Source organism: Pipistrellus kuhlii, unplaced genomic scaffold, assembly GCF_014108245.1.
Source record: "Pipistrellus kuhlii isolate mPipKuh1 unplaced genomic scaffold, mPipKuh1.p scaffold_m20_p_15, whole genome shotgun sequence".
Lineage (NCBI taxonomy): Eukaryota > Metazoa > Chordata > Mammalia > Chiroptera > Vespertilionidae > Pipistrellus > Pipistrellus kuhlii.
Genome location: NW_023425460.1, coordinates 36355581 through 36369749, shown reverse-complemented (window position 1 = coordinate 36369749; position 14169 = coordinate 36355581). Strand labels below are relative to the sequence as shown.

Genomic DNA, 14169 nt, shown 5'->3' with positions numbered 1-14169 from the left:
CCGCTGATCACTTCATTACATCCCTCTCCGCTTAGCCTTCCTGGACTGCCCCAGGCCCGGACATAGACTCTGCTCTCGGTCAGATCAGGACGCCCCCGCACAGAGCCTAGAAGGGAAGATCCGGCAGTTCAGCTCTTCCTCTTGTCTAAAGTGGGAAAGACCTGTGTGGAAAGGGAGGAGAAAGCTTCAGAGACGGATAGAAACAGTGAACCGGGAATGGTCCCCAGCGCAGCGACCACTTGCCAGCCCCGAGCTGGCCGGCCCCGCGGGAGGCGCGCGCGGAGACCCACGAGAAGCCTGCGGGGCGCGCGGGCGGGGAGCGGGCGGCGGCAGCGCCAGGGCGCCCGCGGGGAGGGGGCGGGCCGGTCCGTGGCGCATCCAGTGCCCGCAGCCGCCCGCACTTGGAGCAGCTCTAGAGTGGGACGCGGCGCCCTGAGCCCCAGCAGCGCCCCCCCCAACCTTCCTCCCTCCCGCTCCGCCCGCTCCGCCCGCGCCTCCAGTTCGGCTCCTCCCCGCGCGGCGGCGGAGGCTGCTCCGTCCGAACCCGCTCGGCTCCAGCCCAGCCCGGGCGCGCGGCCGCCACCTGCCCGGCGCCGCCTCCGCCCGCCCCGCGCTGCCCAACTTGGATGGAGTTGGGGTGCTGAGCGCCCGGGAGAGCCCGCGCCGCCGCCGCCTCCGGCCCGGGACCCGCTCCGCGATCCGCGCTCCGCGATGGGAAAAGTTGGCGCCGCCGGCGGTGGCCCCGCGGCCGGGCTGGGCGCGCTCCTCGCGGGCGCGGGGCTCCTGGTCCTCTGCTCCCCGGGCGCCTGCGGAGGCGGCTCCTGCTGCCCCCCGCCGCCCCCCGGCTCCGGCCCGCGCTGGCTGCCCACCCCAGGGGGCTCCCTTCCCCCGGGGCCGCGAAGTCGGGCTCCCGCCACGCCCCCGCCCCTCCCGGGGCGCCCCCTGTTCGCAGTGGCCCCCGGGGACCGAGCGCTGGCCCTGCAGCGGGTCCGGGGCCCCGGGGCGCCCGCGGCGGCCGCTCGGCGCTCCGGCCGGAGGAGGAGACGGAGCGGAGCGGATCGGGAGCCGGCGGACCGCGGGGAGGGCTGGGGGAGAAGCCCCCGGGGAGTCCTGCGGGACGGGGGGCAGCCCGAGCCCCAGACTCCCGAGCGGGACCCCGACAAAGCCACCCGCTTCCGGACGGAGGAGCTGAGGCTGACCAGCACCACGTTCGCGCTGACGGGCGACTCGGCGCACAACCAGGCGATGGTCCACTGGTCCGGCCACAACAGCAGCGTGAGTAGGACCGGGGCCGAGGGCAAAGGGGCGGAAGCGGGAAAGGGTTCAAGCCGGATGTGTGATCTGATGGAGAATTTGGAGAAGGGGGTTTCTGGACTGCAAAGATGCTGCAAACTAAAGTCTTGCCAGCTTTTCCCCATCCTCCCCCGCCCCAGACCCAGGAGTTCGTGTTTTCATGTTACCTGCTGGGAGTTCCCCCGCTCCCTCCCCCCTTCTTCCCACCACAACCATCAGCGTCCTCTCCATGCCCCAAACAAAGGTTCAAACACAGCTGGCAAGTCTGATCCCTGCTCCTCTGGCCGCACTGGTGTAGTTAACAGCATGGATCTGAAGACCAGACAGGGAGGCTTCCATCAAGTATTTTCTGCATGTGGTGGTGAGAGGGTTAACTTTCCAGGCAGGCAGACAATCCCTCAAGTGACTTTCCCTTTACTTGCTAGACTTATGGATGAGCGCAAATAAGATCAATACGACTTTATGTGAGGTTTTTATTTTTTAATTCTTATTTTTATGCAGAGCTCCCCCCCCCCCCCCCCCAACAAGGGAACAGAAACGCAGGAGCTTAGATAAGGTGGTGTCTGTTTCTGGGGACCCCCGTGGGTGCAAGTTTCAGAGGGGAACTCCCCAGCATCTTCTCACAGCACCAGCCAGTGTGTTTGGAGAGCTGGGGCTTCCCAGCCTGTGAATGGGTGGTTGTTTTCTTGGCAAAAACCAGTCCCAGGAAGATCAGATATATCCCAGCGACAACAGCTGCCTGTTCTCTCTCCCTGTGCCTGATCCCCTCTGGGGAAGAGCACAATAAAGACTTAGCGGCCCCCCCTTCCCCTTTATGAAGGGGGAAGAGGGGTTGCGCGGTTCCAGGGGGCGGACACCGGTGTGTGTGTGTGTGTGTGTGTGTGTGTGTGTGTGTGTGTGTGTGAAAGTCCAGGAGTATTGGACAAGTCCCTGGAGGTTTTCGATTTTGGGGAAATCCTGCCTGTCTGGAATCGGAGGTAGCGTTTCCCCTGTGAGCTGCACCTGGAAATCTCAATGAGCCACAATAGTCAAGAGCCAGCTTGGCTGGTAACAGCTGAAGAGAATTTAGAAGTGTGGCAACTTCTCTAGGCTGCCTTTAAGCAGATGAGAAGCTCGTAAAAAGCAAGGATGAGTCAAATGAAAAGAAATAAATCAAAGTTTCATCTTCCATCCGGTTAGTGAGATTGTAGTAATTGTTAATATGCGCAAGTCTCAGCGCCCAATACCTTTCTGAATGTTTCCAGTCCTGATGTAATTGCCAGAAACCTTCCCGGGAAAGTGCCAATTTAGTGAGTTGTGCTCATCGTCAGCTTTTTAAATGAAAGTTGGGAACATTTTTTAAATAATAGCCTGTCATTACGGAGTCCTTGGGTACACGCATCTAAATTGTATTAAGGCAAACCATGATAAATAGCATTTGGTATGGATGTCTCTGTGCTGGGAGTGTCAGCAGGGTATTCCCTACCATTTAGCCTTCAGGACTGAGGAGGCTGTGGTTTTCAGATGGTTTGCAGGACTGGTTTAATCCAGTAAATGGAGCTGAATCCTTTTCGTTCAAGCTCCGGAGACCCTTGCCCTCATCCCCTACCTTAACTATCCTATCTTTCATATCATAACCACCAAAATTAATCACCCAGTTTGAACTTGAATCTTCAACTAATTGAATAACTTTCGCACTGCTTTAAGTGATTAGCTCAAAGCTTCTGGCTTTAAGGGGAGATTTTAAACACATCAAACATATTATATCTGTTGTATCAAGGAGGAAAGGACTTTGGATTTAAAAATATTTCTGGCTTTTAATGTAATTCAAGCTGTAAAATATCACTCACCCATTAGACCTCTTCTTGTGTGTCTCCTGGAAGATGTTGGAAAGAGCGAGACAAGAAGAGTACATCTTTGGCAAATTTTGAACTCCATTTAAGAAATGGTGCCAGGCGTTGCCAGCCTTTTTTTTTTTTTTATGGTGCATATAAGTCCAGCAGGAATTATTAGGGTCAGAACTTGGATGGGAGACATGCAGGGAAGCTGAGACAATGCAGGAAACATTCAGGATGGGATATGTCAGAGATCTGAGTACTCAACTCATGGTAACTAATGAGTTTTCTACCCCCTTAAGCCTCTTATTCTTGTAAGGACACCTTCTCCCTGCCCTTTCATTCTTGCTTGCTTGCACACTAATTGGTTTGGGGGCCGTGTTTTCTGTGTGTGTGTGTGTGTGTGTGTGTGTGTGTGCGCGCGCGCGTGCCCGCTCGCATGTATGTACAGATGATAGAGGAGGAGACATAGTCTGTATCTAGGTCCTCCAAAACAAAGTTGGCCCAGACTCATAGGTGAGACAAAGTTTTAAATATTATTTTCAAGGGAAGAAAGGCGGAAAGAAACTGCCCTCCCAACTCTGTGACATAAAAAGCAGTGGAGACCTGGGTTTGAGTTCTTCCTGTTTGTGTTTTACATAAGAGGGTATTATGATTGTCAAGTGCGTACACCTGTTTGGAACGCGCCACTCAGTACTTCCCCCCCTTAGAGCTAGAATCCAGGAACCTAAATCTGAAGGGACTATAGGGACTCTTAAAAAAACAAAAATTAATTGTCTTCCCCTAGAGCCCCCCTCCCTTCCCACCACCACCAAATGCATTCAAGGCCACAGGCAATGCACATCCTGGGAACTCATCTCACCTTTAGCTAAAAGCCTTTATAAGTGGGGCTGCTGATGACAAGAATACCTGCTTGGAAGGTGTAAATGTATGGTAATTATAGGCTGCCTGTCAGACTCCTGGGGAATTCTGGATGGTTCTCTCTCTCTCTCTCACCTCCTTCCCGCCCCCTCCAGCTGTGGGACTTGCACAGTTGGTGAAGACAGGGCTGTTTTGCCTCATCGTGGGTGTGATGTGATTCCCTTGCGCTGCAGTCTAGTTTGATGGGAACTGTTTGCTAGAGTTGGTGGAACACGGGGAGGGAGGGTAGAGATCTTCTGGCATGAAAGGTGCTGGGGATGAATCATTTGTCATGAGCTTGGTGTCATAAGCAAGAACATATTGTTGCTACCCTGCTCATCCCAGGCATGCTGTGCCTTGATCTAAATTTATACAGTGTCCTTAGTTTGTTCAAATACATATATTTGTCTATGTACGTATGTGTGACAGGGCATGTGTTTATTTCCAAAAAATTTCAAAGTGCCATACTCATGAATCCTTATAAAATCCTTGTTAGGTAATAGGTGGATGTCAAGTGTTAATATCTCTTTCATATTTTTATGCTAGAGTCTATTTGTATATTTCAATTCACCACCTTGTCCCCTTACTGGAAAGGGTGTTGTAAGATTTGTTAACAGAAGCTTTTACTTGACATGTGGCCATTATGGAATCTTTAATGCTGCATTTCTCATTGATCATGAGAGTCTGGTGGACTCCTACGTCCCTATGTGCTTCAGTTGTCCTAGGGTTTGATGTTTACCATCCACCCTTAGTGAATACACTGGGTTGCATCCCATCTTGGGTCAGGCCTTTGGGTAGATGCTTTTTCATTCCATCATCATCTCACTTAAGTTTGACAAAAACGTGTTATTAGTAGAAGTTATTCCCATTACATAGAGGAGGAAACTGAGTCTTCCCTAGGCTAAAGGACCTGCCAAAAGGACACAAAAGGTTCATGGCAAAGCCACCCAAAGTGATCTGACCAAAAACCCCATGGAATGGCTTGTCTTAAAGACCTTAAGATAGGAGGGGTAATGGGGGGGGGGAGATAAGGATAGGGACATCTATAATATTTTCAACAATAAAGATAAGTTTAATAAAAGCCCATTTAAAAAAAAAAGACCTTAATGGTAGGACAGAAAAATTCAGACATTTTGGAGTCAACAATCCTATTCTGGATGGATTTCAGATGGTGGTGGAGGAGGCATAGTCTTAGCTGGAAGCTCCAGGTACTTGTAGGAAAGCAGGGACTGTGAAATGTGCCTGTTACATCACACTCTTTACCTTAAGTAGTGGTTTGGTTGTTCTCTTATCCACCTACCTCTTCATCTTAGTGCGACATGGGATCTGCAACCAGTGATTCATTAAGCACGAGCTAGCTTGCCTTCCTTCAGCGATCAGATCTGGTGTTCCTTTCAGGGACAAATTCCTTTTCTAAGTTAATTACATATCTGACTTTATTCAGAGGTTAGAAATAAACACTTGCTTTGACTATACATTTTGACATAGACTTCTCTCTCTCTCTCTCTCTCTCTCTCTCTCTCTCTCTCTCTCTCTCTTTATCTTATATATTTTTTAAGTATTGTAAAATGACAAAAGATTTTAGCTTTCTCTAGAAGCCCTCACCATGCCTTCTCTGATCAGTGCTCTGTGCTATTGATGAATGTTACTGTGGTGTGACATGGATGGCAGACAGGTTTGCATTTGAATGCTAGCTCTCCTGCTTACCTGCACTTTGCCTTGAGCAAGACACTTAAGTTCTTTGAGCTTCAGTTTCCTTAACTAAAATATGGGGAGAGAACATCTTCTGCAGCTTTTTTTCCCCCCTGAAGACTTGACTTGTATATGAAGTGGCTGATAACATAGTAAGTGCTCAATAAGTACTTAGTTATAGAAATAATTCTCTACTGGGAATGAGGAATCCTGGATTATAGTCCCAATTACAGCAGAGATTACTAATGTATTAGCAGCCTGTTAAAATGGTGTGGTCTTAATTTTGTTCCTTATAAAATGGCACAACAGACTAGAATACCACTGAAATCCTTTACAGGTTAAACTTAATTTAATAGTTTGTTCAGGTTGTGGGATTGTGCACTTACTACATTTAAGTAAAATATAGTAAGCAAGCCTTTTATTTCATACTAGAGGCACGGTGCATGAAATTTGTGCATGGGCAGGGTGGGGGGACTGTACCTCAGGCTGGCCTGCGCCCTTTTGCAGTCCAGGACCACGTGCTCCTTACTGCCCTCCTGCTTGCTGCTCCTTACTGCTCAACTCCCTGCTCCTTAGCACTGCTGTGGAGTTGGAAGAGGCTCTAGCCATGGCCACTGCACTCGCCAGCTGTGAGCCCAGCTTCTGGCTGAGCAGCACTCTCCCTGAGGGAGAGCACTGACGACCAGGGGCAGCTCCTGCATTGAGTGTCTGCTCCCTGGTAGTCCATGTGCATCATAGTGACTGGTTGTTCCACCATAACAGTCGCTTAAGCTTTTATTATATATATATGATTCTTCTATTTCTTATGGTTCATATACATATCTCATTATAGGAAATCTAGTCACTTGAGATCCAAATGGGTATTCACATTCTGTATGAATTTGTAGCAAAACCATTTATTGGGTTTACTGCATCATCTATCTATATAAAAGCCTAAGTGACAATCACAATCAAACGGACAACTGAACAGGCTGTGTGGGGTGACCAGGCCAGCAGGGAGGTTAGTGAGGGGCAACCAAATGACAAGCAGCAGGCTGTGTGGGGCAACCAGGCTGGCATGGGGGGCAGTTGGGTGATCAGGATGGCAAAGAGGCAGTTAGGGGTGATCTAGCTGGCAGGGGGTGGCAGTTAGGGGTGAGCAGGCAGACAGACATGTGAGTGGTTAGGAGCCAGCAGTCTAGAATTGTGAGGTGGGCAGTCAGACGTCCCCCAAGGGGTCCCAGATTGGAGAGGGTGCAGGCTGGGCTGAGGAGACCTCTCCCCCCGCCCCTTCCCCTGCACCAATTTTGTGCACCAGGCCTCTAGTACCTTTATATTAAGGAACTTGTTATCTCTGGACAAAGAATTTCTTAATATAAAATTAAAAAGTAAACTTCCATTAAAATATTTAATTGAATTTTCTAGAGTACATTGACATGAATATTGACTCTGGGAACTATATCTACATCCTTTTCTGGAGGGACCCCAGGAACTAATAGACTAGGATACAAATGCTAATGGAATTTTATTATTTAAAATAATAATAATTGCTTACATTTAAAGAGATATGGCTGTGTGGCAGTATTATGCTAAGTGGGTTAAACAAACTATTGTATTTCATTCTAATTTTGCAAATATGTGTTGAGTCCTAATATATCTCAGGCAATGATAATAGGGACATAAGTGGAGTGATGCACAAAGATGAAAAGAAATAAGCCTGCCCTCATAGAACTTTCTGTCTTGGACTTAAAGAATCTGGTGAAGAGGAAACAGAAAAAAAAAAAAAAAGTGGATTCTGAGGGAATAACATGCTGTGGAAGTTCAGGGGCAGGAGGAGGCTTTCTGAGTGGGTTGGTCTTCAGGCATCCTTATAGAGCTGGTGCTTCTACTGAGCCCCAAAACATAAAGAAAATTTTAATTAAGAGATGAAGATTAGACAAGGATATTTTAAGCTGAATGGCTGGTGTATGTAAAGGTTGAGAGAAGGGATATAAAAATCCCTACCTATATCCAGGAAATTAACCTGTGTTAAATGTAAACTATGCTTAACTTAAGTTTTAATCTTTCATTGTTGTTAATCATCACTCGAAATTTTCCATTGATTTTTTTTTTCTTTTTTATGGAGAGTGGAAGAGAGAGAGAAAGACAGAGAGAAACACCTATGTGAGAGAGGCACATCGATTAGTTGCCTCCTGCATGAGCCCTGGCCAGGGCCTGGGGCCTGAATCAAGTTTTAATCTTAGAAATAGTTATTAAAATATGCTTTAAGCAAAGAGTATATACATCCACGTTCTAGTGAGTATGGGTATGGAATCAAGCCTTAAAGACATGACTGCATTTGTTTGCACATCAAAACTCAGCCTGGAATCACCTTTGTTTGTTTGTTTGTTTGTTTCTTTTTTTTTAACCTTGACATTGTATACACACACTTTTTACAAAAGGACTTCCTTTTGTTTAAGTTCTTGGTTAGAAATATTATTGGCCAGATTGCGGGAGGGTAAATTAATTTGGCTCCTTTCCAGCTTATGTGAAGTCACTACCCTTATGTAAAACTAGAGGCTCAGTGCATACATTCGTGTACCTGTGGGGTCCCTCAGCTTGTCCATGGAGGAGGGAGAGGCTTGCACCACTGCAAGCAGCATTGCAGCTGCGCTTGCCAGCCACGAGATAGCGTCTAGCATCCTTGGGTCAGCTGACCATCAGGGGGCAGCTCCTGTGCTGAGCATCTGCCCCCTGGTAGTCAATGCATGTCATAGTGACCAGTCGACCAATCATTCAGTTCTTCGGTTGTTTGGTCACTTAAGCTTTTATATGGATAGATAGTTGTTCTGTCTTTGTGTGTGTCTCAATTTACTGTCCTATATCTCTGGCTAGAAAGTGTAGAAAATGTACCTGTGTGTCCCAGAGGGGAAACCAGTCAAACAATGTGGCCAAATTAGCCCAAAGGGATGGTAGCAAAGAGGCATGGTCAAGGGCATGGTCAGCATGAGGTTAAACAGGCTTCATGGAGGCATCAAGGTTACTCTTCTGAAGTGCCCACTCTACTCAGTAGTGATGGACAAAGTTATCAAGCCATTGGCAAGAAACAAAGGTGGAATCTGACTTAGACAACAGTATGGTGATTACCAGATGGAAATAGGGAGGTGGGGGCAGGTCCACCATATGTGTTCCACTGCTAGTGGGCTTTAGAGATTGGATTACTTATGACCCAGCTTATTGCAGCAAGGGATTGGGGAAGGAGAGCGGAGTAGCACCTTTTCCTCTTTGTCTTATACAGATGAAATCTCATTTAAAGTAACTTGAAGTATTGTCGCATTCAAAGGAACCTAGAATATCAGTGTTTGAGCAGCGGTAGTCAACTAACGTGTTCTCTGTTAATACTAAGGAATTTTATTTGCTCAAGGATTATACTAGTAATTGAGTTATAAGCTATGGCCTTTTCCATTTCTTCTGTCTTTGGGGAGTGGGATGGGGGAAGGGAGCAAAGGAGAGTTGGTTGAATGCTAGGGTTAGTTCTCTGTAGCCAGAGAAGATACAGCGATTATAAGAGAATTCCCTCTTAGCAATAGCAACATAAATAACACCCATTTAATAAACAGCTTCCCTGGAAGTACATTCTAGAGCACACGTGTCAAACACAAGGCCCGCGGGCCAAATCCGTCCCGACAGGCCTTGCAATGTGGTCCGCACCGCGCTGTCATCACTGCACTCCGCTGCGTTTCCATCACAATGACAGTTCATGACTGTTCAGTAAACCATTTGGCCCGCGATTTAGGCTGGATTTTAGATTTTGGCCCCTTCTCTGATTGAGTTCGACACCCCTATTCTAGAGCATCACCACATAACTTCACTTCATCCTCACACCAGCTTTACAAACTCGAGATATTACTATTCCTCCCCCAAAGCGGTAGAAGTCCTCCAGGCTTAGGACCTTTCCCAAGGTCACCCCACTAGAAGATGGCAGAGCAGAGTTGGAATTTTATTTGTGCCCTTTCTGGTCCCAAAGCTGCTGATTTTTTTTTTTTTTTTTTAAATCTGAAAGAGTATCTTTCTGAGTTTCTTTAGAGAGAACTCCACTGGCCCCTGCAGAGGTGAGGTAGGGGAACTCGGCAGAAGCACCCTGGCTCAGGGCTTTCCCCCTCATGTGGCCCTGATCTCAGGCCATTGACCTGATACACTTCACTTGGTAAAAAGCCGCTCCAGCCCTAACCTTTGTCTGTCCCCGGAGTGGGACACCTGGGGTTGTTAATGAGTGTTCTCTTGTTCTCCCCAGAGGATGTGTGGGATACGCTCTTTGGTTTCTCCCTGCTGGCTAATGACCCTACTAGAGTGACAGTGTGGACAACTTGTACAGTTTTTCACGAAAGTGCTAATAAGAAACATGCTATCAGGCAACCACCTAATCATGTTGTGCCCCGGAGCCAATGGATTGATGCCTCCAGTCATCTTCCTGTAACCAGACCAGCCAGGGCTATGGAGTCCCAAGACTGTGGGTCATCATCCTTCTGCTCCAAGGCCTATGGGCGGTGTGGTTAAAAGTGAAAGGTCTTCTCCTTATTCATCACTGCCAGCATGCACTCTTGGGTTTAAATGCCAACTCCTCCCGTGTGATAATTTGTCACTCCCAACATGCACTCTTGATTCGAATCATTAAAGAGGAGAAAGGCTATTTCAGGCCTGGTTGTCATTCTGCTTCAGACCTGTCTGCAGCCCTGTGTATCCTGACTTGCATTTTGCTGAATTGTTGGAGGAATTCTGACCTGGGCAGCTGTGGGCTCTGACACTGGGCACCTAGGGCCACATTTCTCAGAGTGTGTCCTCAGGGGACCCTGGGAGATTACTACGGACAGGGAAGCGTGAAAATCTTTCCCGTAAGGTTCCTGTGTGAGTTTTGGTGTTCATGAACCCCTTCCATTATCTGCACAATGTCATGTCCATGTGCTTGATTTCCCTAAGTAAAGGCGGAAGCCTCACATCCTGCCTTAGTTTCTCAATAGAAACAATGGCCCCGATGGTGGAGAGCCATGGAAGCCTCCTTGGAGGAGGAAATCTGATTGCATGGAGCAGTACATGGTCCCCCAAGGAGATGTCTTTCTGCCATAGTGACGTTTCTATTCCTGAATATTTTCTAGGCAATTATTTTTCTTGATTATCTGTATGACCATGGGAAAGGCATGTCTTAGGTGACTACGAGAGTGCATTCTTTTGCATATAACATAATGTTAGTGCTTGGTTTCAATTTCCACTCAAGATCTACTAGATATGTGAACTTGAGCAATGAACTTTACAACTTGGTGCCTTAGTTACCTCATCTGTAAACTGGAAATTATATAATGGTATACTCTTTGTATGGTTTCTTGATGGTTAAAAGAGACAATAAATATAAATATGCTTAAAGGGCTAGCTGCCATCATTGTTGTTATTGTTATTTTGTTTATATTTATGCTAGTAATAATAATGCTTAAGCATGGCCTGCTAAAAGATATGTGTAATATGTTACTCATGATATTGCTTTCCTTTCTGCCTTTATGGTCTCTCATTCTGGTTTCATTTTCTTATAATGAGAGCTGGGACCCTGACTTGCTCTTTTTGGCATCTCTCTGATCATCTCTGGCTGTTTGCACACAACACTTGTCATAGAGTTCTGGATTCAATTTCCAGTGTGTGGGGGGGAGGTTTGGGAGGTTCCCCCACACCAATAAGCAATTCTCAGACACCAGCTGGTATCCTGCAGTTTACTCAATTCTGACACTGTCTACCCAGATATAGCTTCCGATTCCACAGGTGGAGGGCACAGTATTCAGGGGCCAGTTGCTAATCCAGGTCATTGCCCATGCTGCTGATGGATTGTCCGTTGAAGGGAAGTTTTCCACAACCCCTTCCGTGGGTTTGATTAATTTACTAGAGCTGCTCACAGAACTCAGAGAAACCTTTTACTTACTAGATTATGAGGTTTTTATAAAAGGATAAAACGCAGCCATGGCCTGATGGAAAAGGCGCCTAGGGCAAGGATGGGGAAGAGGCGAGGAGCTTCCATGCTCTCTGCATTGCCCTTCTTCCCCAACTGCTACGTGCTCACCAACCCTGAAGCTGTGCATCCTGTTCTTTTGGGTTATTACAGAAACTTTATTACATAGTCATGAGTGATTAAATCACTGGCCATTGGCCATCAATTTAACCCGTTGCCCCTCTCTACTTGCTGGAGGTCCAAGGGGTGGGACTGAAAGTTCCAATCCTCCAATCACATGGTTGGTTCTTCTAGTAACCAGTCCCAATCTTAAAGTACATTCCAAAATGTCACTCCATTAACATAACAAAAGAAATAACAACAGCAAAAAAAAAAACCCTGTTCACTTTTGTTATAAGCAATATCAAGGGTTTAAGAAGCTCTCTGCCAGAAAGGGGACTAAGACCAAATATATATTTCTTAATGTATATCACAACTTGTTTGCTAATTATTTGGTCTTTTATTTGCTATTCAGGGGGAAAAACTGGCTTTTCTCATAGAACAAATAACCCATTATCTTATGTGTGAGTATTGTAGAATATTCAACCATTAAAATATTGCTTATGTAAATATATCAATATATGTTGAATTGGGAAACCTCCCCCAGAATGCCAGAGATTAAAAAATTGTACAAATGTAAGCTCCATGAAGTCACAGTTTTGTTTTGTTTTGTTTTTGTTTTGTTTTGTTTTGTCTGAATTGTTTCTTGTATATTCCAAGTCCCTAGTAGTATACCTGGACATAAGAGGGGCTTGATACTTTTAAAAATTTTACTATATACATGGTATTAAATTCCACTATTGCAAAAAAGAAAAGCAACACAATGTTTGTCTGTGATTATGATGAATGTTGGAATTGTAGGTGATTTTTTTGTGTGTCCATAGATTTGCTGTTGTTGTTTCTCAATAAACATGCTTTGCCTGAGTTATTTTTAAATGCTATTTGAAAAATGAGAAAAACAAAGCAAACAAGGACAAGCGAGTCAGTGAACTTGGTCTCATTAGAACTGAATTCCAGGCAGCAGACCCACAGCCTACACTCCAGTGGCCTGCCTTGCTTTAATCACTGTGGTTAGAGAGGGTCCACCCAGGCGGTCTGCAAAGCAGCGGGGCCACTCAATCTCTCCTGGGTGTGTGGTAGGAGGGCCTTTGTTTACCATCCTCCCCATTCAATCCCAGCGAGATTTGAAGGCAGCTTCTCCAACCTGGGGACACCTTCTGCCAATTCTAGTCCTTTTCAGTTCCCAGTAAAGGAGCATGTATTTCAATTTGGATCTAAGACTGTCTTGCCCTTGATATCAATTCCTACACCATGTATGTACACGAGAGGGAGAGTGTGTGCCTAATGAGAATACTCCTAACAGAACTGGCAGCAGGTGTGTGCATCCTCCTGCATCTCTATACATTCACAGGAACTTAAACACAAATGTACTCCATGTAATATTAGATAGTGCTGTAAGGCTATGGTAAGGGTCTTTACTGATGTGAGAGCTGAGTGGAAGACAACCTTTGAAAAGAAGACAAAGAAACCAAAAGAAAGAGACAGAGACAACAGAAGCCAGGAGTTGGAAACAGAGAAAGAATAATAGAGAGACAGGGAGAGGGAGGTTGACATAGGCAGAGACAGCAATAGCAGAAGTGGATTATGAGAGAGGAAAATAGAAGAGAGACAAAGAGGTAGAAAGACCATAGACAGAGAAAGGCAGATGGGGAGGCGAAGACATGGAGTGACACAATAAATCACAGAAAGAGACAGATGAAAACAAGCGAGGGAAAGTGTCAGTGAATGAAGAGAAGTCGTTAGTTACCAACTCATAAGAAATGCCCAGTAAAACTGATTCCTAGTCGGACTGTGCCCTTTCTGTTGTCGCTACAGTCCTTCTCTGGCCTTTTGCCCTCCGGTTTTGCACCCACGATGTCAAGTTGTTCTAAGAATCAGTTGGACCTTATGTGGGAGACAGCTTTGAGAGTCCTGTATGAGGGCTAGCTGGGTGTGGGATGCAAGAGAGGACTATTGTATTTATGCATTTTTAAGAATCTCTTAAGAGTGATTTCCTGTGGGTAATGGGCCTAATGATCTGAGTGGTGGAAAGGCAACTTTTAACCTTTCCCTTTCTGCTCCTTTGAACTGTTAGGAGATTTTTTTAACACAGGCATGCATTTCTTTAATAACAAAAATCCTAAAACATGTTGTAAGTGGCTGTTGTGTCAGCACTGTGTTGAACTCTGAGAATATAAAGATGAGTAAGACCTGATCTTTACCCTCGAGGGCGCATATTCTGGTGGAAATAGACAGACACAAAAACAGATAATTGCAATTTAGTGAGATAAGTGCATAATCGCTGTAGCAGAGTTTCTGCAAAGTGCTGTGGGAGTGGGAGACAACTAATTTTTTCCTGAGAGTGGGAGGCAACTCTTTAGAGGGAAGTGCTGTTTAAATTGTGTCTTCATTCAAGATCAGGAGTTTTACAGACAGAAGAGGGCT

General features: G+C 46.4%; 1 protein-coding gene across 4 annotated transcripts in view; it reads left to right on the top strand.

Moving 5' to 3' along the window:
- Nucleotides 1-462: 462 nt before the first annotated feature.
- SORCS1 (sortilin related VPS10 domain containing receptor 1) overlaps nucleotides 463-14169 on the top strand; it is a 434488-nt gene continuing 420781 nt past the window's right edge. For 3 of the 4 annotated variants that reach the window (XM_036438961.2, XM_036438959.2, XM_036438958.2), the window contains exon 1: nucleotides 463-1275. In XM_036438961.2, the coding sequence (XP_036294854.1) occupies nucleotides 712-1275 (564 nt within the window). In that variant the 5' untranslated portion in view covers nucleotides 463-711. The remainder of the gene's footprint in view (nucleotides 1276-14169) is intronic. The other variant, XM_036438963.2, reaches the window with a different exon arrangement.